Genomic DNA, 22,122 nt, shown 5'->3' on the forward strand with positions numbered 1-22,122 from the left:
AGCAGAAAGCGAGCCACCATCTACTGCCATTTTACTGGAAAATCAACCAGAAAATTTCTTGAATGCACTTGACTCCGTACTATGATCTCACCATTGTGGTTTCACCATGTGTTGCTGTGTTCAGGCTCAACGCTATATCACACAGCTCAGGTCTCAGATCAACAGTCTTGAGACAGAACTGGAGGAGCAGCGTGCGCAGAAGCAGCGCACCCTGGTGGAGAATGAGCAACTACGCATGGAGTTAGAGGCCCTCCGTCGCCGCAACACTGAACATGAGAGCATCCAGACCAACTTTGTTGAGGCAGAAAGTAAGTCTTTGCATGCATCCACGCATACATTTTAATAAAAAATGTGGCAACCGATTCTAATGACATTCTCATCTGTAGAAAGATCCCAAGCAACAGAGTTGCGTTATAATAAACTGAAGGAAAAGCATGCTGAACTAGTTGCCAACCATGCTGAACTCCTCCGAAAGGTATGACAAAGAATGCATTGTACTAATGTATGTGTGATCAAAAATGTATTACCTTTGTTTCAAATAAACAGTATGCTTCGATTTATATATATATATATATAAATAAATTATATATAGTTGTGACTGTGTCCTTAATCTTTTGTAGAGTGCAGACACAGTAAAGATGCTATCAGTCACACAACAGACTCAAGAGGAAATTGAACGAACTAAGCAACAGTTAGCCTTTGAGGTAGAAAGAGTCAGACAAGAGTCAGACATGAAGGTAAGTGTGCACACGTGTCTACCTTCAGTTGAGCTGAAACTCCAAAGACTGATTGTAACATGTCATCTTGTTGCTTTAGTTTGAAGAGCAGAGGTTTGATATGGATAAACTGAGGAGGGAGCTTGAAGAGAAAAATGCAGAAATCCAGAAAGTCAAGAGTTTATTACAGACCTCTGAGAAGGTATAGTATCTCTTCTAGGGCTGCACGATAATGACAAAAGTCATAATTGTCGATAATTCCCTTGAATTATAATCTTATTTATTAAGATTATCATTAATTACACTGAATGATGTTGTAATCATTTTATAATATTTTTTAAAGGAACTGCATGCCATATTTTTTTTTATTAGAAAATAAATAAGCTGAACTCTTCTTGAACAACTTTTATTACTTTTCTATAGCATTAAGCCTCAAATGCCAACTATATTTTTGTGTGGTTTCTTCTTTAAATTTTAATACAAAAATAAAATAATGCATGGTATTATAATGTTAAACTAAAATATGTTATAATATATAACTATAATAATGGAGAAAAACTCTTAAGATACCCTGTAGAAAGAAGAAAATGGCACACATCTTAAGAATACGGAGTAATGTAAATGGACTTCTGTAATTGTTATCATCATTAGAAATTGTATTAATTGTGGAGCCCTAATCTCTTCCATGTTTTTCTTACCTTTCAAGATGCATTAGCTCGGTTCTTAAACCTACTGAACTGCCAACATAAACGGCATTTTAAAAAGGGTCCTATTATGCTCCTTTACAAAGACTTTATTTTGCTTTGGAGTTGTACTAGAACATGCTCTTATGCTTGGTGGTACGAAAAGCATAATTTACATTTATTAAAATACCTTTCTTCACAACCTGGCACAAATGGCTCGATTAGTTCCGAGTTTGATAAAAGCCCACTTTTTGAAAAAAAAAAAAAAATTGTGATTGGTTAGCTGTCTCAATATGATATTGCCTTATCAGTTTGATCCGAATTTAGTTGCCGAGAATATTGAACAAGAGGATCACACAGAACCTTTGCACGCCTGGATATTGCAAGACATATTAGTTGGTAACGGTAATGGTGTTTTTTGGATCACAAAACCAGTCTTAGGTGTGAGTTATTCGAAACTGAGATTTATACATCATCTGAAAGCTGAATAAATAAGCTTTTCATTGATGTATGATTTATTAAGATCAGACATTTTTGGCTGAGATGCAACTATTTGAAAATCTGAAAACTGAGGGTTCAAAATCATCTAAATACTGCGAAACATTAAGAATTAAGATTTGATATATTTACAGTAGGAAGTTTACTAAATATCTTCATGGAACATGATCTTTACTTAATATCTTAATGATTTTTGGCATATAAGAAAAATCGGTAATTTTGACCCATACAATGTTTTTTCGGCTATTGCTAAAAACAATAGCGACTTAAGACTGATTCTGTGGTCCAAAGTCACATTTTAGATACAGTGTCAACAACCGCTTAAATATAATTTACTCTGTACAGATAAGTGCAACGGTATTATGTTTATTGTTCTTTAATTCTAAAATTATCACACTTGCAGTGAAGCTTATACAACTGAATTAATTTTTCAGAATGTCTCATAATTGAAGTGTAAATTATGCAGATTGCATCATTGTCCAGTATTGTACTTTCAGCAATTTATAAAAAAATATATATATTCTTCGTCATCTTGTCTGACTATGACCTCGTCCCTCATCAGTCATTTGTTGTAGCTCTTAAAAAGGGATTTTTTTTTCAACAAAATATCTCCCTTTGGAGTGGACTTTGTAACTTTGAAGATCTTTTTTATGCCCAAACATACACACTACACACTGACTAAAATTCAAAAAGTGAAAAAGCATAATAGGACTCCTTTAAAACAACACAATATTTTATCCAGTGCCAAATAGTATCACTAAAAGGGTTTAGTCCAAAGTAAAATTGTGACTAGTGGGGCGGGGCCAAGAGCCGTGCAAATGGAGCGAAGCTGGTGATGCAAGTGGTGATGATCATCACCTGCAATTTTTTCATATTCTGAACCATCCAGAAAGACAGGAAATTTCTCAAGTCTGTAAGTCCAGCTTTTGTGTCTCATGGCAGTGGCTTTACCTGTGGTATCATTAGGCCTGCTTCATATGAGAATGATCTAGAGGTGGATCAACAGCTGAAGATTTTGACAGATGCCTCATCAGTAGATTGAGATGCAGTTTACGAAGGTTGTTCATTCTACAAAGTCTGAAAGGGCAATCATTTCACATGACACACACATTTCCTGGAGACGATGTCTGCCTCTCTAGCCGTTTCTTTCCAGATGTTTGAGATAGTCTCTTACATTAGCTGCAAGAGTGGTAAGCATTTGTAACCCATGTGTAAGTTAGCACAGTGTATTCTTCTTTAGGCTCAGAACAAGCATCTGTCTCTGAGCGACAGAACCAGATTAGTTGAATCTTGGAGAAAATCTTCTCTCGAGGTACAGGTTGAGGGTGGAAGATACAGGCTACTTCCTCAGACTAGTGATCCAATGTGGTAATGTTGCTGTGCATGAGGCAACTAACAGCTATACCACGTGTTGGTGCATTTGTTTGTTTTTTGTTTAAATGTGGTTTTTCAGTGAGTTTGTGGTGCAGATATGCTTTGTGATAATAGAGAGAAGACAATAGAGGACAAATTGATATTTTTAGTTTGTGCTTACATGAATCACCTCAGGAACACTTGGCAAGGATTAAATATCCCCTATAGTTTATTCTGCAGTAGTTAAAAAGGGAAAGTGTGTTCTGATGAGGCCACACGAATGTCTCCAGTAAGTTTGGAAAGCACCGACTGGACTTTTTATGGACTCCGTTGGTTCCGTGTCATTGATTGATAAGAGAAATTAAAGTGCTTCTATATGCCATGTCAAATACTGCCTTTCATGCAGTGTGTAATGTAGCTGGATGTGAATGTAAATGATCAGCAAAGTTGTAAAGCCTAAAGTGCACTTTAAGGCCTCGTTTACAGTTAATGTGACCCAATTCAGATTTTTTTGCTCATATGTGACAAAGATCAGATCTGTTCTATGACAGTGTAAACAGGAAAGCAGCGCATGCATTCAGATAATTTGAGATCGGTTTCAGGACTCATTCATATATGGAAATAAATCTGATCTAATTAGATATGTGCCAATGCAACTGCCATGTAAACAGGGAGATCAGATTTTCTGAGGCACTGCGTTCTGTACGTTATTAAAACTGTGACAATTTGGTAATTCTCCGAGGTTTAATGAAGTCATATGTGACCCGTGCTGGCAAAATGACTAAATTCGAACAGGCTATTTTGACCTACAGGGAAAAAAAAAGTATTTATACTTTTTCTCCACTCACTTCTCTCACTGACTGTCATCCGAAGTGCGTGCACATAACAGCGCTTATGACGGCATGCGATCCCAATAAATACACCAGAATTACAGTATTTCTGAATTCACGCAAACATAATCTGCTCTGTCTTAAGTGAACGCTTGGGGAACTGTTGGGGGAAAACATCTGATGTGTAACATTATATTAGATCCATGCATTACAATATAGGACATCTGTATCATTATCATAATGCTAATCTACCAAAAGAAAAGACTGCATCACTCGCTGCACTTCACTGAATGGCTTTTGTAGTTTTAATTTATTTATTTGTAATGAACACACAAGTTATTTTTACATTAGTTTTTTTTTGTACATGAATACATTAGTTTAGATATAAAATAATAAAGGTAATGCATTTTTTGTTTCTTTCTAGGCTACTTGTACTGTTTTTTTTGTGCATCTGTTCTTATTTATAATAGCAAAAATAAAAAAATAGCTGTATTGTGATTATTAATATAGTAATTAATAATAAGAAAATACGGAGGGCTTCACTATCGAATTCAAATGGGTGACTCATTTTTTGTCAGATTCCAACAAATAATAAATCATATTTAAGGTTTTTTAATGGAGAATTTCATTTTCCCCAAAAAAATTTTCTTAATTGCTCATTTTGACTTTTGTCAGCACAAGTCATATTATTCTCACGAGGAAGCACATGTGGAGGCAGTTAATGACAGTAACGCATGCACGATGTATGGCGGTATGGCAAGTGTAAACCCATGAATCGGATATGGGTCACAATTGAAAGAACTTGTAAACGGACATCCAAAAACATCTGATATAGGCAACAAATTAGAATTTGGCATCAAGACCTGCAGTGTAAACGAAGCCTGCATATAAGTTATTGTCTCACAAAATAAAGAATTGACTCTCTACTACAGCCCAAAGCCATTTGTTTTAAGAATAATGGCTGGCTGATGAAGTTATTGGCTGGCTAGCCGGCTCAGCCAAAACCTAAATGGCTGCTCTAGCCGCCAAACTTTTCATAGCTGCAAATGGCTGAAGCTGCCACTTCATGTCTAAAGATGTCTATGTTATACTGATTAACTAGATCTCGATCTTTCCAAGCAATGCATGACTTACACTATATTTCTACAAAATGCAATACAATGTAATAAAGAAAACACCAGATTTTACTTTCACAACGTATGCACATATTTATTTTGTAGTCTGTATGCTACTAAACATTTTCAAATAGCCTGCAATGCATTTCACAATGAAAAAAAGGCAATATCTAATTAAATATCTGCTAATCTGCATATATTTTAAAAAAACGAAATCTTGAGTATTGGATAAAGCCAGGTTAAAAAAAAAAAATCATTGTGTTCACATATTAGATGGGGAAAAAATTACAGAGGGATTTATGGATATCTACTTTTGTTATCCTGTAAATCAGAATATACGGTCAATAGCCTTAAAAAATTATTTTCGCCATGTTTTTTGGAATACAATGTTATATATCAGGCTAGGAATAATATATTTACAAATCCCTCTGTTAATGTCTTCATAATATAACTAGGTACAACTGAAGTGGAGATTTCGGACTTGGAGTATGAGAGAAAGGTCATTTTGAGAAAATGGGCTTTAAAGATTTATCATCAGCCAATTAGCCTTTCGCCGAGCCCTGCCCCCCTTAGTTACTGTTGCTACCTCTGACAAACAAATGGTCAAGCACGACCAGCGCGACATACTGCCATGTTGGGAAGAGGTATACCAGTGCGGGTCAGTGACCTTTTTGGAGCAATACCTCCGCGATATCATCCAGATCGAGGCAAAAGGGGTTACAGTATGCAGTGGAGGGATACATTCAAAATATTAAAATACGCAATGAAGGAGACACGACTACTATTGAGGCTAATGCTTACCGGTCTTAAGCGAAATCTGAGAAACCCCATGACCTGTACCTCAAATGCAACTAGCACTGCCTTGTGGACCAGTCATGCCGGTCATACCCTTTCATATGTTATGGTCTATTATTGTATATTGCGAGTAGCGATTTTGTTCAAATACAAGGGGTATTTTAGCTAGCTAAACCTACATGTGTGTCAAAGCCATTCAAAGCTAACTAACATTTCTCTGTTGTTTTGAGAATCAGGATCAGAATGTTTTATTTCCATTGTTAATGAACAGAATTCACAAATAGAAAATTGCTTTGGCTTAAAAGGTGCATAGCAGATAAAATAATAAAATGAAATACATAAAATAAAATATAAGGCATTCAGATATCCATTTTATTTTATAATCTGTAATGTTCGACGTATTTAACTGGGAGTGGGGCCGTCCACACTGTTTTATCCATTGTAGCCACCGCTCACGTTGTGTTTTCGGCTTTGGGAATGGAAAGAACACAACTCCTCCAGACAATCTCTCGGGGTATCTAGTGTCCGATTTACAAATGCCATGGGCGCACTGCTTCACCATCTTGCCTGGAGTCGATGTTTGTCGGAGCTGTGATGTGTGATTGGACAATGGCAGTTCTGGGGGAGGGGCAGGCGAAAGGAGATCGCGCATTGTCTTTTTACTTTCACGATTGTTTGCTGATAAAAAGGAAATGAGCATATTTGGTTCCAACAGGATTGTACAGAAGAGAGAGAGCTTCCTAACGGTGCATGTAATGAGAGGGTGACGGCAGAGATCGCGAAGTATATTGATTAAGAAAGCAAACTTTTGTTGAATTTATGAGAAATCTACAGATGCAAACAGACGAAGTGTAGTACAATAAAGACCTAAATGTGTATTTTGGACTTTTTTCACCAAAAGTCTGAAAGAAGACATGTTATTGAAGACAAATATCCAAAAATCTCAAAATTGACCGAAAAAAAAAACGATGTTTTTGCCTGCCGTGTCTCGCCTTAATATAAACACACACTGTTATCAGTATTATTTTGAACAAAGTTTTGCACATTTCACTTCAATGTACACTGAAGCATGCGCCGTGAATTAGCAATGTGGAAACGGTGGTTTGTTGCTGCAGTAATATCACGTTCAGTGCTATAAATCTCTCCGTTCCAGAATATTTGGTTCATAACATCAATCTTTGATTCAGGTGTTTGTGCAACCGTGCCCTGAAGATTTAACAAAAGTCTGAGTAGGACTAAGTTAAAAAAAAAAGTAGGAATTAGGAAAGTATGTGAGAAGTGAGATCAAAATTACCTTGCTTGCTTCTTTCCGCCATTTCACCTCAGTGCGAGAAAAAATTCATGGCTTCTTCTGTACGGAAAACGAGCAATTTTAATTGGTCTTCGATTCACTGTGAGTCTGTGTATCGTAGCAACGAGCACAAGACTGTGCTGTTATGAAACCAGTGGGGAAAATAGATCTTGTGTATTGTTTATATATTTCGTGTGTGTATATCTCTACGTGATAGAATTATTATTTGATGCAAATAATTCTAGCCGGCTCAGCCAAACTTTATCAGATGGCGGCTCAATTTGCCTTAGGAAATTATTGGCTGGCGGCAGCTGAAATTCTAAATGGCGCAAATCGCGGCGCCTGGCGGCGGCTTCGGGGTCTACTCTCTACAGCCTAAATGAGTCATTAGTAATTCGAATCCCACTTCTCTTACGGTGTTTGCATATTTCCCATGTTCGACGGCAGCGAACAACATGACCCCGCCCACAAACACATAATTTTACTGACTGCTTGGTGGGGGGGTTAAAAAAAAAAATCTCGGAGGTCTATGTGGGATTCACTATAAAATTTGTTTTTAAACATTGTAAAAGTAGTAGGACCTCAGTGGCTGATAACAGACAGTGACAACAAAGAGTGCCTGGATCCAGAGTGATTTTCACTGCTGCCAAAAATATCTCTTATCCAAGCTTGGCACCGCTTGTGGCATCCCCAGCTGGAAGTGTGAAAGCTTTGGGTCTTGCCTTTTGAATATAGAGATCCTTGATTGATTCTTGTCTTTCATTTCAAATAACTGAGATAAAGCCCTCTCTCATTGAAGGCTCTATGATTTTAAAGTGGTGGGTATTTACATCATGACGTAGAGAAATGACTATGTTGGTTCAGTGCTGGCATTCGTCAAGAGTTCAAGGTGTATGTGGGATCTTATGTTGGCCTTTTAAAAGCATTGGGAATTTATAGGCCTCAGTGGTGGACCGTAACAAACTTTTTTTTTTTTACTTTGATACTGTGCTTAAGTACATTTTTCAAGTATCTGTACTTGGAATTTAATTAATTTATTTATTTGTAGGAGAAACGTATACTTCAGTACATTCTAAAGCAAAATAGCATACTTATTACACTTATTTCATAAAAAAAACAAAAAAAAAAAACCTTGTAAGTCCAACATATGAAATTCCACATTCGTGTATGACTGTCTCAACAGGTTAGATCTCAGGTAAAAATGAAACATCAAAAAAGAAAAAAGGAAACGAATGCCTGTTTATCTTCCTTCCTTAAGCAGTTTCAAATGAGTTTCAAACTAGTATGTTTGCATAGTGTTCTTCTTAAAGTTCTATCAATTTTGCCTGCAGATGCCGCAGTTGTATGTATTTTTTCTAAAAATGCAATATTTATGCAGGTGTGTGTGTGTGTATATGTATATGTATGTGTATATCCATGCTGTAAAAATATTTCTAAAATTTATATATTTTTTATTTGGTTTATTTCCTTTAGGCAGGAGAGCAGCTGAACAGCTCTGTGGCTGCACTTAAGGCAGAAAAGGATAAGCTAACACAGTTTATAAGTAAGAAAGATGTCGATCTCTCCTCCCTGATGAAGGAAGCTCAGCTGAAAGAGTATTCTTTACAGCAGGAACGTGACCGAACCATCAAGGAGCTGGGAGAATTACAAGGCAAACTCAGAGAGAAGGTATGGACGGATCAAATTTTTTGTCTTTTGTATTATACTAATGAAGCCGTAGATTGATTGTAATGTTACAAATTTACTTGTTTGTAACTTTGTTTTTAAAATAAATCAATTATCCAAGTCATTATATTTTATAGAGCTGAACACTGACCAGTGACTGCCAACTCAAAACATCCTAGCATTGCACATCCTCATAGCAACCACCTATAATACTATGGCAACCACATCTATTTATCTACTTGTCGAATAGTGATGAAAAAAAATGTCCCAATGTTGATTCTTTATTTAACAATTCTTAATTGACAAATCAAACAACAGCAGTTTATTCTGCCCATGCTTTTTTGACCATATGGTGGCTGTCCTGAAACTTAGAGTTCCTCATTGAATATGCCAAAGCATTTCAGACATACAATTTCAGAATGGCGGCCATGTTTCTAAAGGTACACAACTCTCATCATGGACTATTATAGCAAATCAGACAAAAACACTGCATGAGTCAGTCAATCGGACCAGTGGTTCTTTAGTTTCAGAGCCAATTTCATGTTTTGTTGTATTCTATTGTCACTGAGTGGCAATGTAAGTTTCATTTACGAACATCAGTGCATTCATAGATAATATTTTTCTGCAAAATTCAAAATAGTGACACCAAAAACGAGCGATATGGGAAAACTGCATATCGATCAACTTGGCATGCCACACTGAATCTGTCAAGTCTGTCTGTCAAATTTTTAGTAATTAATTTTAGTTTAGATACAATTATGGTTGTAGCCTTTGCTAAAGGATGTGATATATTGCAGTATTATTGTGACATCCCTATTTTGGGACCACTGTAGCTTTATACCCATATACCAGCACTGTGATCAAGTAGCTTTGTTCACGATGTGTTTGTAGTTAACTCACGAAGAGCAGCTGCAGCAGAAGTTGCTGGATGAGCAGTTTGCACTGCTGCAGGCAACAGTCACTGAGGCTGAGAACATCATTCAGGATGCTGTTGCTACACTAGATGACCCCCTGCACATCAGCTCCTCCAGCTCCCCAGGTAGTGCCCCCCATCAAAATAAAACTTCAACAATTATTGACTTTGTGGATGATCTGCATGATTTTAGTTAAATATTCTCAACTTGACTGTCTCTAGATTACCTTATTAGCCGAGCAGAGGCTACGCTCAACTCCATTGATAAGCTGCAAGTGGGCCACTCTGAGTATGTGAAGAAAATGAGGGGTATGTTGTCTCTTTCTCCATCTCTCCTTCAGCATTTTGTTTGTGTGCATGTTCTTTTTATGCTTGTATGTGATTTCTTGTTTCCTTTGTTTTTGGTTCAGATGCTGGGAGTCTCGTTAGGGCTCTTACTAAGTTTTCACATCTTACTGCTGACACAATAATCAGTGGAAGTGCGACGGCACACATGGCTCATACTGACGACGCTGACCGTAAGAGCACACACTTACATCTGCACAAACCCACAGCTCTGTTGCCATAGATTGTGGATAGTGTTTTGTTATATGCAGATTATATTCAGGATGAATCTCACAAAAAACATTAACATATTCAGGTGACATTTCACTCCAAAATCTAAATAATTATTTTAACATTTTATTTTATAAATAAATATAATTCATATTAATTAAAATATTGTTTAAAATGATATATTGTTTATAATGATAAGAGGAACTAATGTTCCTCTTAATGGTAAAATTATCTACTATAAAATGTATTAATTAATATTCATCAGGAAATGAGGGTAACCATACCTAACCAAGTATTACATTGATATTTCTGGTCTTTGTATCAATATTATAATTCATTTACATGCTTATTCATATAATGTACTGCACAATATGGATTTAATTATGTTTCTGTAAGGCACTGAGATGTACTGAATCATGTTGGATGTATCCTGTTGTATTTTGCCACAGGTCTGACGAGCTTTATTTTCTTTATGATGAGTGTTGGTGGTTATTTTTTTTTCAGGGTGAAATGTGAACCTGAACATATTTTCATGAAATTCCCTCTTATAGAACTACCTAAGGAGTATATTTTTGTATTTGTATCAGCATGTTTATATGCATTTCTTTCTCAATAGGTTTGACGGAGCACTGTAAAACTTGTGCCACCCAGAGCCTGCAGTATCTTAGGAATCTTAAATCAAAAGCATCTCTAAAGGGGGCTGATCCTACCTCGATTCAAGCAGCAGTGCAGAAGATTCTTAGAATAGGACAGGTAGGTGCAAGGAGATGCACAAGCTCAATTCCAAAACTTGCGGTCTACTATGTAGGTTGCTGTTTTGCTTTTTTTTTTTTTTTTACTTTTTTTTTTTTGCTTTTAGCCATAACAACCAACCCAATATCCAGGACTTTATATACATACTGTATTAATACTTTATACATAGATACATACTTTATATACCGTATTTTTTGGACTATAAGTCGCATCTGAGTATAAGTAGCATCAGTCCAAAAATACGTCATGACGAGGAAAAAAAAACATATATAAGTCGCACTGGACTGTAAGTCGCATTTATTTAGAACCAAGGAACAAGAGAAAACATTACCGTCCACAGCCGTGGTTCATTTCTCTCGGTTCATCTCAAATTAATTTTGATAAATAAATTGCAGGACCAGCCAAACTATAAAAAAAAGTGCGACTTATAGTCCAGAAAATAGGTACATATACATATTTGATTATTCATAACATTTACATATTATTTTACTCCAATTATTCTGGGTTTCTCTCTCTCTCTCTCTCTCTCTCTCTCTTTCTCTTTCTCTCTCACTCTCTTCTCCCCCTCTCTGTCTGGGATTATTTATTTATTTTGTTTTCTTGTGCAGGATCTGAGGCCAAAAGGGTTAGATGTTGGTAAGGATGAGCTGGGTGACGTGGTGGATAAAGAAATGGCTGCTACCTCTGCTGCTATTGAGGAGGCTGTCAGGAGAATTGATGTGAGTATAAAGGGTACAAAGTGCTTTATTAGACACAGAAAAGCAGCTGGTAAAACCTTCCTGTATTATGACAACTTTTTATTGAAGCATATTGTGCAGCTTTTATATTAAATTGAAACTTCAAAGCATAGACATATTCTCAAATCACTGCCGTACAGTCTCAGTGAAGTTTCAAGTATTTTGTCACTGATTAAATTTGTCAAGTCTCTTAAGGCCAAGCTTAAGTTCAATTAAGTCTTATATTCCATTATTTTCTTCTAAGTTCATGTTAAGAATGAAATCGCTTTTGGTAATAGTTATCAATTTACTGCTGTAAAACTAAATTAAAAAAAAAATTAATTTAAAATTTACTTGTTCATTAAATCATAAAATTATATATTAGTCCGGAGGGATGCCAGATTGGAAATAGGTCGGGAGCTTTTTAAATGACCCAAGTCTAAGTTTCGATTCTTAATTACAGGGGTAACAGCAGTCATTTTTACTGCAGCTGGAACAACACCATTACCTATTATTTTAGCAACTGCTGGATACAGATGCTCAAAACAATTCTGTATGTAGGGGGGGACGCATGAAAGTAATAGTTTTTATTCCTCAAACCACTGTAACAATTAAAGTAAGGTCAAGTTGCACAAAATTTGCAACTGCAGTACCAAAAAATTTGGATATACTGGAATAAGAGGTAGTAGGAGAAGACGGCAACGTTTAGACATTAGCAATTTTTGTAGGCTGTAAACGTACTACCATTTATTAGCTTTGAGCCATGCAACAGTGTTCTATAGCCGCTGCCACTCTGCGAGGTGATCTGTGTCTCCCCTCATGGGCCTGTATTATTCAGGCTTAACCCTCTGAGGTCTAGGGGTATTTTTGGGGCCTGGAGAAGTTTTGTCATACCCTGACATTTGTGATTTTTTTTTCAGTTGCTTTTAAACATCTAAATGGCTAAAGTCTAATCTCACTGTAATCAGCACAAACTGGGCTATAATAATATGTGAGCAGCATGTATGTTCAAGATTGTGTTTTTTGAGAAAAACATGTTTTATGCGTGGTTAGTGAAAAACTAAAAATGTTAAGAAGATTGCTTCCCGGGACTTTTGAGAACTGGAGCTTGTAGCCTAGAATCTTTCTTTCTAAATTGTGAAAATCATCTTGCTGACTCTTTCTAATTTTCTAAGACACTTTTTGTTGGTAAAAGTCATATGTGAGTAGGCGTCAACAATCATGAATATCATTGTGATTTACACCTGAGAAAACAAAGGCCCACATAATGAGCTGTATAATGAGGCATTCAGTCAGGTTTGTGACTGAGAAGGAAGAGTTACATTAAAAATAGAATGATAGGACAAAATAAATGTATATATTTTATGTTTGTAGTTTATTTGGAATATATTTAATTATCTCACAACATAATTTAGTATTCAATTCTATTCAAGTTTATTTGTATAGCGCTTTTTACAAAACAAATCGTTACAATGCAACTTTACAGAAAATTATGTTTCTACAATATTTAGTAGTAGCTAGTAGTTTGTGCACATTTGACAGGATTTTAGAAAAAATAAAAATAATAATAATACAAGACGTAGTCAGCTAGACGATGAACTATCAATATTATTAAGTTATTATATGGTTCAGTCACACATTTAGCAATAATTGTCAGTTCTGTTTGTTGATTCAGGGTTAGCATCATCTGAGGTCCTCTGAGGGTCAGCATCATCTCTTCTCAGGTGTTCTGGATCCAGACTGGAGCTTGTGTAAATCCTAGTTACCACCGGATGTAAATCCCGTGGCGAAACATAGAAACAAAATAGAGACATCATTAGCATAGCTGCTGATCCAACAAAGTAAAATTAGTTTAACCCAAGCTAATGAATAAAAATGCACCTTTGATCAGATGCAACTACACTCACAATTTAAGATACATTATTCGAATGCTTGGCGAAAGAGATGTGTTTTTAATCTAGATTTAAACAGAGAGAGTGTGTCTGAACCCCGAACATTATCAGGAAGGCTATTCCAGAGTTTGGGAGCCAAATGTGAGAAAGCTCTACCTCCTTTAGTGGACTTTGCTATCCTAGGAACGACCAAAAGTCCAGCGTTTTGTGACCTTAGGGTGCGTGATGGGTTGTAACGTGGTAGAAGGCTAGTTAGGTACGCTGGAGCTAAACCATTTAGGGCCTTATAGGTAAGTAATGATAACTTGTAACTGATACGGAACTTAATAGGTAGCCAGTGCAGAGACCGTAAAATTGGGGTAATATGATCATATTTTCTTGACCTCGTAAGGACTCTAGCTGCTGCATTTTGGACCACCTGTAGCTTGTTTATTGACGAAGCAGGACAACCACCTAGAAGTGCATTACAATAGTCCAGTCTAGAGGTCATGAATGCATGAACTAGCTTTTCTGCATCAGAAACAGATAACATGTTTCGTAGCTTGGCAATGTTTCTAAGATGGAAGAATGCAGTTTTTGTAACATTGGAAATATGATTTTCCAAAGACAAATTGCTGTCTAATATAACACCCAGATTTCTGACTGTAGAGGAAGTAACAGTACATCCGTCTAGTTGCAGATTGTAATCTACAAGATTCTGTGTAGTGTTTTTTGGTCCAATAATTAGTATCTCTGTCTTATCCAAATTTAATTGGAGAAAATTATTTGTCATCCAATCTTTTACATTTTTAACACACTCTGTTAGCTTAGATAATTGGGAAGTTTCATCTGGTCTCGTTGAGATATATAGCTGAGTATCATCAGCATAACAGTGGAAGCTAATTCTGTATTTTCTAATAATATTACCAAGGGGCAACATGTATATTGAAAATAGAAGGGGACCTAGGACGGATCCTTGTGGCACTCCATATTTTACTGATGATAAATGAGATGACTCCCCATTTAAGTAAACAAAATGGTAGCGATCAGACAGGTAGGATCTAAACCATCTTAGAGCCTGCCCTTGAATACCTGTATAGTTTTGTAATCGATCTATGAGTATGTCATGATCTATGTTGTCGAACGCAGCACTAAGATCAAGTAAGACTAGAAATGAGATGCAGCCTTGGTCTGACGCAAGGAGCAGGTCATTTGTAATTTTAACAAGTGCAGTTTCTGTGCTATGGTGGGGCCTAAAACCTGACTGAAATTCTTCATACAGATCATTTTTATTCAGGAAGGTGCTCAATTGAGCAGACACAACTTTTTCTAAAATTTTAGACATAAATGGAAGATTTGAAATAAGCCTATAATTTGCCAGTACACTAGGATCTAGTTTTGGTTTCTTAATAAGAGGCTTGATAACCGCCAGCTTGAATGGTTTTGGGACGTGTCCTAAAGATAACGACGAGTTTATGATATTGATAAGCGGTTCTTCGGCTACAGGTAACAGCTCTTTCAGTAATTTAGTGGGTACAGGATCTAATAAACATGTTGTTGGTTTAGATACAGTGATAAGTTTATTTAGCTCTTCCTGTCCTATGGTTGTAAAGCACTGCAGTTTATCTATCCACTTGCGAGTGCAGTTAAACAGTTTATTAGGAACAATCAAAGCTGACTTTCAAAGCTGTGTTGAAGCTGTTGAAAAGAGCTGAGAATATTTTTTTCAGGTTTTTTTTGGGATAAATTGAAAGAACCCCATTGTTTATTACATTTGTTACAGTTACATCTATTTGTTACATTTATATTATTTAAATCAAGCTTTTGATTGGTATAGCATCAGAATCAGAACGAGCTTTATTGCCAGGTATGTTTATACATACAAGGAATTGGTTTTCGTGACAGGAGCTCCGCAGTGCAACAGAATGACAGCGACAGAACAATAAACACAATAAAAGAATAAGAAATACAAATAAGTAGGTAAGGAATGACAATATACAGTACATTCCTTACCTACAGTAGTGGTGTATATTGTTATTGAAACTTCATAATGTTTCAGTTGATTGTACAAGAATTAGTCAGGAATTATAGTTTAACTAAAACAAAAGTCTAACTAGTAACGTTTACACGTTATGTGAAAACTAGTACAAGTAAATAGATAAATAAAAGACTTACTCATGTTTATGATCTCTGCTGAATAAAGCACTTCATTCTTTTTTTCTGAGGAAATCCAAATCTAAAATCCTGAGGTAATCTACATCACATCTTTTTGGGGTGATTTATGTCTTATTCCTCTCATCGCGAAGCAAAGAGTAAAAGAAAAAAAACTTGAACAGTCTCACTGCGTTGTTGTATGGGCGTATTCAAGCCGCACGCTTCAGTGAAACATAATCTGAATAGCTCGTTCATCTATAATATAATTAGATATAATGAATGGAGACATGGAAAACGGACATCGCGTTGTTTTCATATGGATTACTTTATCACAGAATGTTTGTTTTCGGCAGCACTTGCTTAGTTAAAAAGAACCGTATTTTCTGGACTATACGTTTTTCATAGTTTGGCTGGTCCTGCGACTTATAGTCAGGTGCGACTTATTTATCTAAATTAATTTGACATGAACCGAGAGAAATGAACCAAGAGAAAACATTACCTGTAACCTACACTGAAAACATGGAGCGCCCTCTTGCGGCTGTAGACGCTAATGTTTTCTCTCGGTTCTTGGTTCTAAATAAATGTGACTTATAGTCCAGTGCGACTTATATAGGTTTTTTTTTCCTCATGACGTTTTTTTTTTTTTTTTTGACTGATGTGACTTATACTTAAGTGCGATTTATAGTCATAAAATATGGTAGACATGTCAAGCTTTCTATAGATATATACCTCATGTCTCTTAGTTGAGTATTCACTGAGTTACAGTTCATTTTAATGACGCGTTTGTAAATGATCGCAGACAAAGGCTCCAGAAAACACACCTTGTTTGTTATCTTTATTTTATAAATGTACAAAGTTTTGTTATTATGTCTGTATACAAAAAAGTAGACCCTTTACAAATTCGATGGATGTATTGCTCTTATCTGTACGATCAAAACTGAAAGTGCAATTCAAGTTCTTTTCGGAGTTATCAGGAGAAGATGCCTCATTACGCGTATATACCAAAGGGTTAACTGGCAGTGTTTACAGAGCTTGTGGACGATGGTTGTCATGACCTGCCAGTTCTACATGAAACTGCGTGCTGTGACAGACCTCACATTTCGAGCTACTACGGTGACCACACAGTCCCTTGGTCGTGTGATGTCCACTTTAGTGGTCCAGTTGCGCCATATCTGGCTGTGTCTGGCCGACATAAAGGAGCATGATGAGGTTCAGTGCCTGAATGCTCCGGTGTCTCAGACCACTCAGACTCAGACACTGTTGAGAATTTTGCCCAGCAGTTCTCAGCGGCACAGAAGCAGACAGAAGCGATTAAACACATCCTGCACCGGAGGAAACCTGCTGCTTCCATCTCAGCTGCAGCCCCTCAGCCTGCTCTTCGCTGTGGGTGCACCCATGCGGCTGACCCTTTCCCATGCAGCAGCAGCCTTCCACCATGCAGCGTCGTGGAGCCGGTCATAGGCAGGTCCGCCAGCCCAGCCAGGCCCCCGCCAAACCTGGCGGTAAGTGCAAGTGCAAGAGGCCCTTAGACGGGCTGCACCACCCCCAGAGGAAGTCCGGGGGTGGAGAATCCTTTGAGAATCCTCTGGCACTGTCTCTCAGAACCTGGTTAGCGCTCCTTAGTATGTCTCGGTGGCTACTGCGGACTATCAGACTCTGCTACACGATTAAGTTTGCTTCAGCATTCCCCAAGTTCAGAGGCATCTGGTTCACTTCAGGCAAGGCAGTCTTGGGTGCAGAAATCGCATTCCTACTGGCAAAGGACACGAAAGAGCCACTTCCTTCAGCAGATATGTAATCCCTTCTCCCTGAAAGAGGGAATGGACACATCATGTCCCGTCACCACAATTGCTGTACCACCACTGAGCTGCCGTGCAAGCTGCCATGCAATAATGTGGATTGGTCTCTCTAGTGATATCCCAATTTGTCATCACTGATGGGAAGTCTCTGTTCCCTCCTTCAGTGAACGAGAGTTACATACGTAACCAAGACGTTTTTTGTGACTTTAGTGTGCCTTGAATTGAACTTGGACTTAAAATTCCCTCTATGATGGACCGGACCTAATTAATCCTACAAGATACCTTCCCAAACTGTTATGATTAAACAATGTTTAACAATTGTCCACTAGCACTGTGAGTTTTAAACTATCTGGATTTGCAAAACAAGGTTAAATTAGACTTTATTACAAAACTATATTATACTCCGTTATCATTATTTTGACAAACATTACAATTGGTTTTGGACTGATAAACGATTTACATTCTTATTTAGCACACGCTTGAACTTGAACGCTTAAAAAAAAATTAAATGTCATGAAACACTCAGTAGAAAGAAAGAAAGAAAAAAAGATTTTCAGGACTTGGAAATATCATAGAAAATGCTAGAATCATTAAAGTCCAGTAAAAATCATGGAATTATTTTTTTCCTTCATAATAAATATCTTTGCTTTTGCTATTGTTTTGATCTTGGTTTTAATTGTTTGACTCTACAGGAAATGATGAATCAGACCAGGAAGGACACAACAGGAGTGAAACTGGAGGTCAATGAGAGGTCAGTGTTTTTGTAGGCCAGTAACCAGTTGATTTAAAAAAACAAAAACAAAACAATTGTTAATTTTAAATTGTCACTCATTTAATATTCAGAATACATTCCTGCTTTCATTCATATGCATTTTGTCTTCTAATATCTTTTCTTCAAGAATCCTAAATAGCTGCACTGACCTTATGAAGGTAAGATTAAAACTTCAGAGGCAATTAATGTAATTATAGATGACTGAATTTAACATTTGGTACTCTGTTTACTTCATTGGTATGTTTATTTAGTGAATATATATTTAAAAAATACTTTATCTGTGTTAGGCTATATTTTATTTTAAACCTTTGCAGCTTTATTTGTCTTTGTTACATTGCAATTACCTTGAGTACTGCGTAATATATGAAATATATATAAATGATTGTTAATATCCTGCAGGCCATTCGTCTTTTGGTGTTGGCATCCACAGACCTGCAGAAGGAGATTGTGGAGAGTGGAAGGGTAAATTGTTAAAATTACTATTATTATCCTTGTTTTATCTTTGTTATCCTTAGTAACCTTAATTTGTACTTTTAAAGTCAGTTTGAATGTGTATTAGTCTGTTTCTAATATGCATTTTTCTAAATTTCTAAATACAAATCTACATAGTTTTATTTGAATTGAGTAACGTTAACTAAGTGATACCTTAACATGCTTTGCTTGTGTTTATCTTTCAAGGGTGCAGCTTCAGTGAGAGAGTTTTATGCTCGTAACTCTCGCTGGACAGAGGGTCTTATTTCTGCATCCAAAGCTGTAGGATGGGGTGCGACACAGATGGTGTATGTATCTTTGCTACTGTTTACCAGTGTCTTTCTGCCTTGAGTGGTGTAAAATTTGTTAAGTGGAACTTTCCATGATTTTGAACTTCTAAAAAAAAGTTAAAAATATAATAAAAATGTTCAAGAATGTTATTTGTAATCTGCTTTAGAAATACTTTTTTTTGTTTCAAAGAGCCAAGACCATCTTGAACTAAAGTTTTAATAAACAACCGTTTATTTGTTGTATGCTGTGACCCATAGACGGCCACTGTGCTAAAACCAAATAAAATAAAATAAAAAGTGTTTTTGCAAGTTTTGTAGTTATCACAATTAACAGTTGCAAAGTGCTACTATAGCAGGAACACTACCAATTTTATTTCTTGCTAACCAGCAACCATTCTCTATTGGGCAGATGTTTCAGCCACCAGAGTAGAAACATCCTTTCAGGGACGCATCATTCCAGTTGTGTGTTGTGACAAATGTTTTAATTTTCGTATGTTTTAAGTTTTGCCAATTTAAACATTTCAAGCAATTTTTCAACAATTCAAGTAAAGAAAATGTGAACAAAAAAAATGTTATTGCTTTTAATTTATTTACTTTTTAGTTAGTCTAGTAGTTTGTGCTGTGGCATCAAATTTTTTATGGTATAACTGTGAAATAATCATAAACTTCAATTAGAATGGTCTTATCTGGGTCAAAAACAACAACAAAAAAGATTTCAAAAACATTTATTTGTATTTTCAAACCCTATTTCAAATACATTTGTGATTGAGTGCAAAATTTGCATATCAACTTGAGGGAGTGCATTGTAGTTTTTGTTGTTATTAATGAATTTATGCTTTCCCTTTGTAACAGTGATTCTGCTGATAAAGTGGTGTTGCACACTGGGAAGTATGAGGAGTTGATCGTCTGCTCTCACGAGATTGCTGCTAGCACTGCACAGCTTGTTGCAGCCTCTAAGGTTTTACTTCTATATCAAAATACAGATACCTGACTGCACTAGACTGCATTCATTTATTCTGCATGACCATATTCTATAACCTTAATCCTAACCAATACCTAAACTTAGCAACTACCCCTTACAAAGCAGTGTTTAGGAGTGAGGCAAAATTAATCGTTAATAGTTAATTAATAGCAAGAATTTGATCCTAAAACAAAGTGTGATCTTTGTTTCATATTTTAAATTGTTCAAAGTAGCAACATTTAGCTTTGATGACAGCTTTGCACATTCATGGCATTCTCTTCGGATTCACAAGGTAGTCATCTGGAATGGTCTTCAGTTCACATGTGTGGCTTGTCAAGAGTGAATTTGTGAAAACTTTTGCCTTCTTAATGTGCTTTAGACCATCAGTTCTCTAGTGCCGAAAATAGAGTGGGTACAGAGTCAACAGCCCTATTAGTGCTCTTACAACTACTGTAATATGGCAAGAAACACTCAGTTGTGTAGAGAGTAAAGATAATCAAAAACATAAAACATATTCTGGGTTGTTTAACAAATTTTTGTTGACTACATAATTCCATATTTGTTCTGTCGTACTTTCAATGTCATAATTTTTATAATTGTAGACAGAGTGAGTGAGTGAGTTTTGTTTGTTTGTTTGTTTTACTGTTACATTCCTAGTATAGGGTCAGGTAAAATATTTGTGTATATATATATATATATATATATATATATATATTTATTTATTTATTTATATATATATTTATAGATTATAAAGAAAAGTGTTTTAGTCTGTACTTTATCCTAAAATAATAATAATATTATAAATAACAACAGAGGGTCTTGAAAACATGCACACATACAAAATGAATCTCTCGACAATTTTTTCTTCTTGTGCATAGTTCTATTAATGAAATAGTTATTTTCCCCCCAAATTGGAACACATTCCAAATGTTCATTTATAAACATATATAAACATATATAGGTTATAAATGTTCGCATTTCACATCAGGATATGTACAAATGGTCCATAATGATCTATACTGCATTGTCCTAACCATTAAATGCATCACAAAATGTGACAATTGTGTTGCAGTCTGGAGCCCTGCAATCTGTTTCATGTAATCTTTTGTAATATTTGCTTTGTTTTATCTCTGTACTGTGTTTTAATTTATTTACTTTAATCAAACTTTATTATTATTTAAATGTTATAAAGCACTGCCTTACATCTTCCCCTTTCCAATTACAGGTGAAAGCTGACCGTGGCAGTAAGAAGCTTGGCGTTCTTCAGCATGCCTCGCGCCATGTTAATGAGATGGCTGCTAACGTGGTGGCTTCCACCAAGACCGGGCAGGGCCAGATCGAGGATAAGGGTCAGTGTGATGAGACGGGGGCTTTCGGGTCATGCTTCCTCGTGTTTATCTTCAATAAGAAATTTATATTGATGCTATTTATTCAGAAGATAACCTTTTTTTTATTATTATTTTTTTGCTATCAAGGCACCATGGACTTCTCTGGCATGTCTCTAATTAAGCTCCGAAAAGAAGAAATGGAGTCACAGGTTTGTTTATTTGTTTTTCTTTTTTTTTTCTTTTTTGTCACATGCATAATGAAATAGATAATTTTAAGTGTATGCACAAATAACTTGACACTTTTTTGGGGGGGATTTGGGGAACTAATCAACTGAGTCATGTGTATGCTTGATATAAAAGATGGGCCTTTAGTCTAGATTTAAACTGACAGAGCGTTTGCTCTAAGACGATATTGCTAAAAAAAAAAATTATTACTTATTTAATGTTTCATATAATTAGGTATCAATATTGAAAACATTTTATAACCTTAAACAGATTAGTAGAAAAAAGGTTTCAATTAAACCACTGTATTTTTAATTTACCTAGTTTATAAAAAAAAAAAATCTTTGGACTGGATCTGGTGGCCACAGTGA

General features: G+C 36.0%; 1 protein-coding gene across 1 annotated transcript in view; it reads left to right on the forward strand.

Annotated features, from left to right (window-relative positions):
* The window catches only part of hip1rb (huntingtin interacting protein 1 related b), a 64,434-nt gene that overhangs the window by 33,727 nt on the left and 8,585 nt on the right, over positions 1 to 22,122 (forward strand). The window contains exons 14-30 of the mRNA XM_052591710.1: positions 125 to 308; positions 387 to 475; positions 621 to 737; positions 817 to 918; positions 8,755 to 8,949; positions 9,838 to 9,985; positions 10,082 to 10,168; positions 10,270 to 10,377; positions 11,031 to 11,167; positions 11,776 to 11,886; positions 18,400 to 18,458; positions 18,607 to 18,637; positions 18,879 to 18,941; positions 19,158 to 19,258; positions 20,093 to 20,198; positions 21,427 to 21,550; positions 21,677 to 21,738. Coding sequence (XP_052447670.1) covers positions 125 to 308; positions 387 to 475; positions 621 to 737; positions 817 to 918; positions 8,755 to 8,949; positions 9,838 to 9,985; positions 10,082 to 10,168; positions 10,270 to 10,377; positions 11,031 to 11,167; positions 11,776 to 11,886; positions 18,400 to 18,458; positions 18,607 to 18,637; positions 18,879 to 18,941; positions 19,158 to 19,258; positions 20,093 to 20,198; positions 21,427 to 21,550; positions 21,677 to 21,738 — 1,824 coding nt within the window. The remainder of the gene's footprint in view (positions 1 to 124; positions 309 to 386; positions 476 to 620; positions 738 to 816; positions 919 to 8,754; positions 8,950 to 9,837; positions 9,986 to 10,081; positions 10,169 to 10,269; positions 10,378 to 11,030; positions 11,168 to 11,775; positions 11,887 to 18,399; positions 18,459 to 18,606; positions 18,638 to 18,878; positions 18,942 to 19,157; positions 19,259 to 20,092; positions 20,199 to 21,426; positions 21,551 to 21,676; positions 21,739 to 22,122) is intronic.

The sequence above is a fragment of the Carassius gibelio genome, chromosome A5 (assembly GCF_023724105.1).
Source record: "Carassius gibelio isolate Cgi1373 ecotype wild population from Czech Republic chromosome A5, carGib1.2-hapl.c, whole genome shotgun sequence".
NCBI lineage: Eukaryota > Metazoa > Chordata > Actinopteri > Cypriniformes > Cyprinidae > Carassius > Carassius gibelio.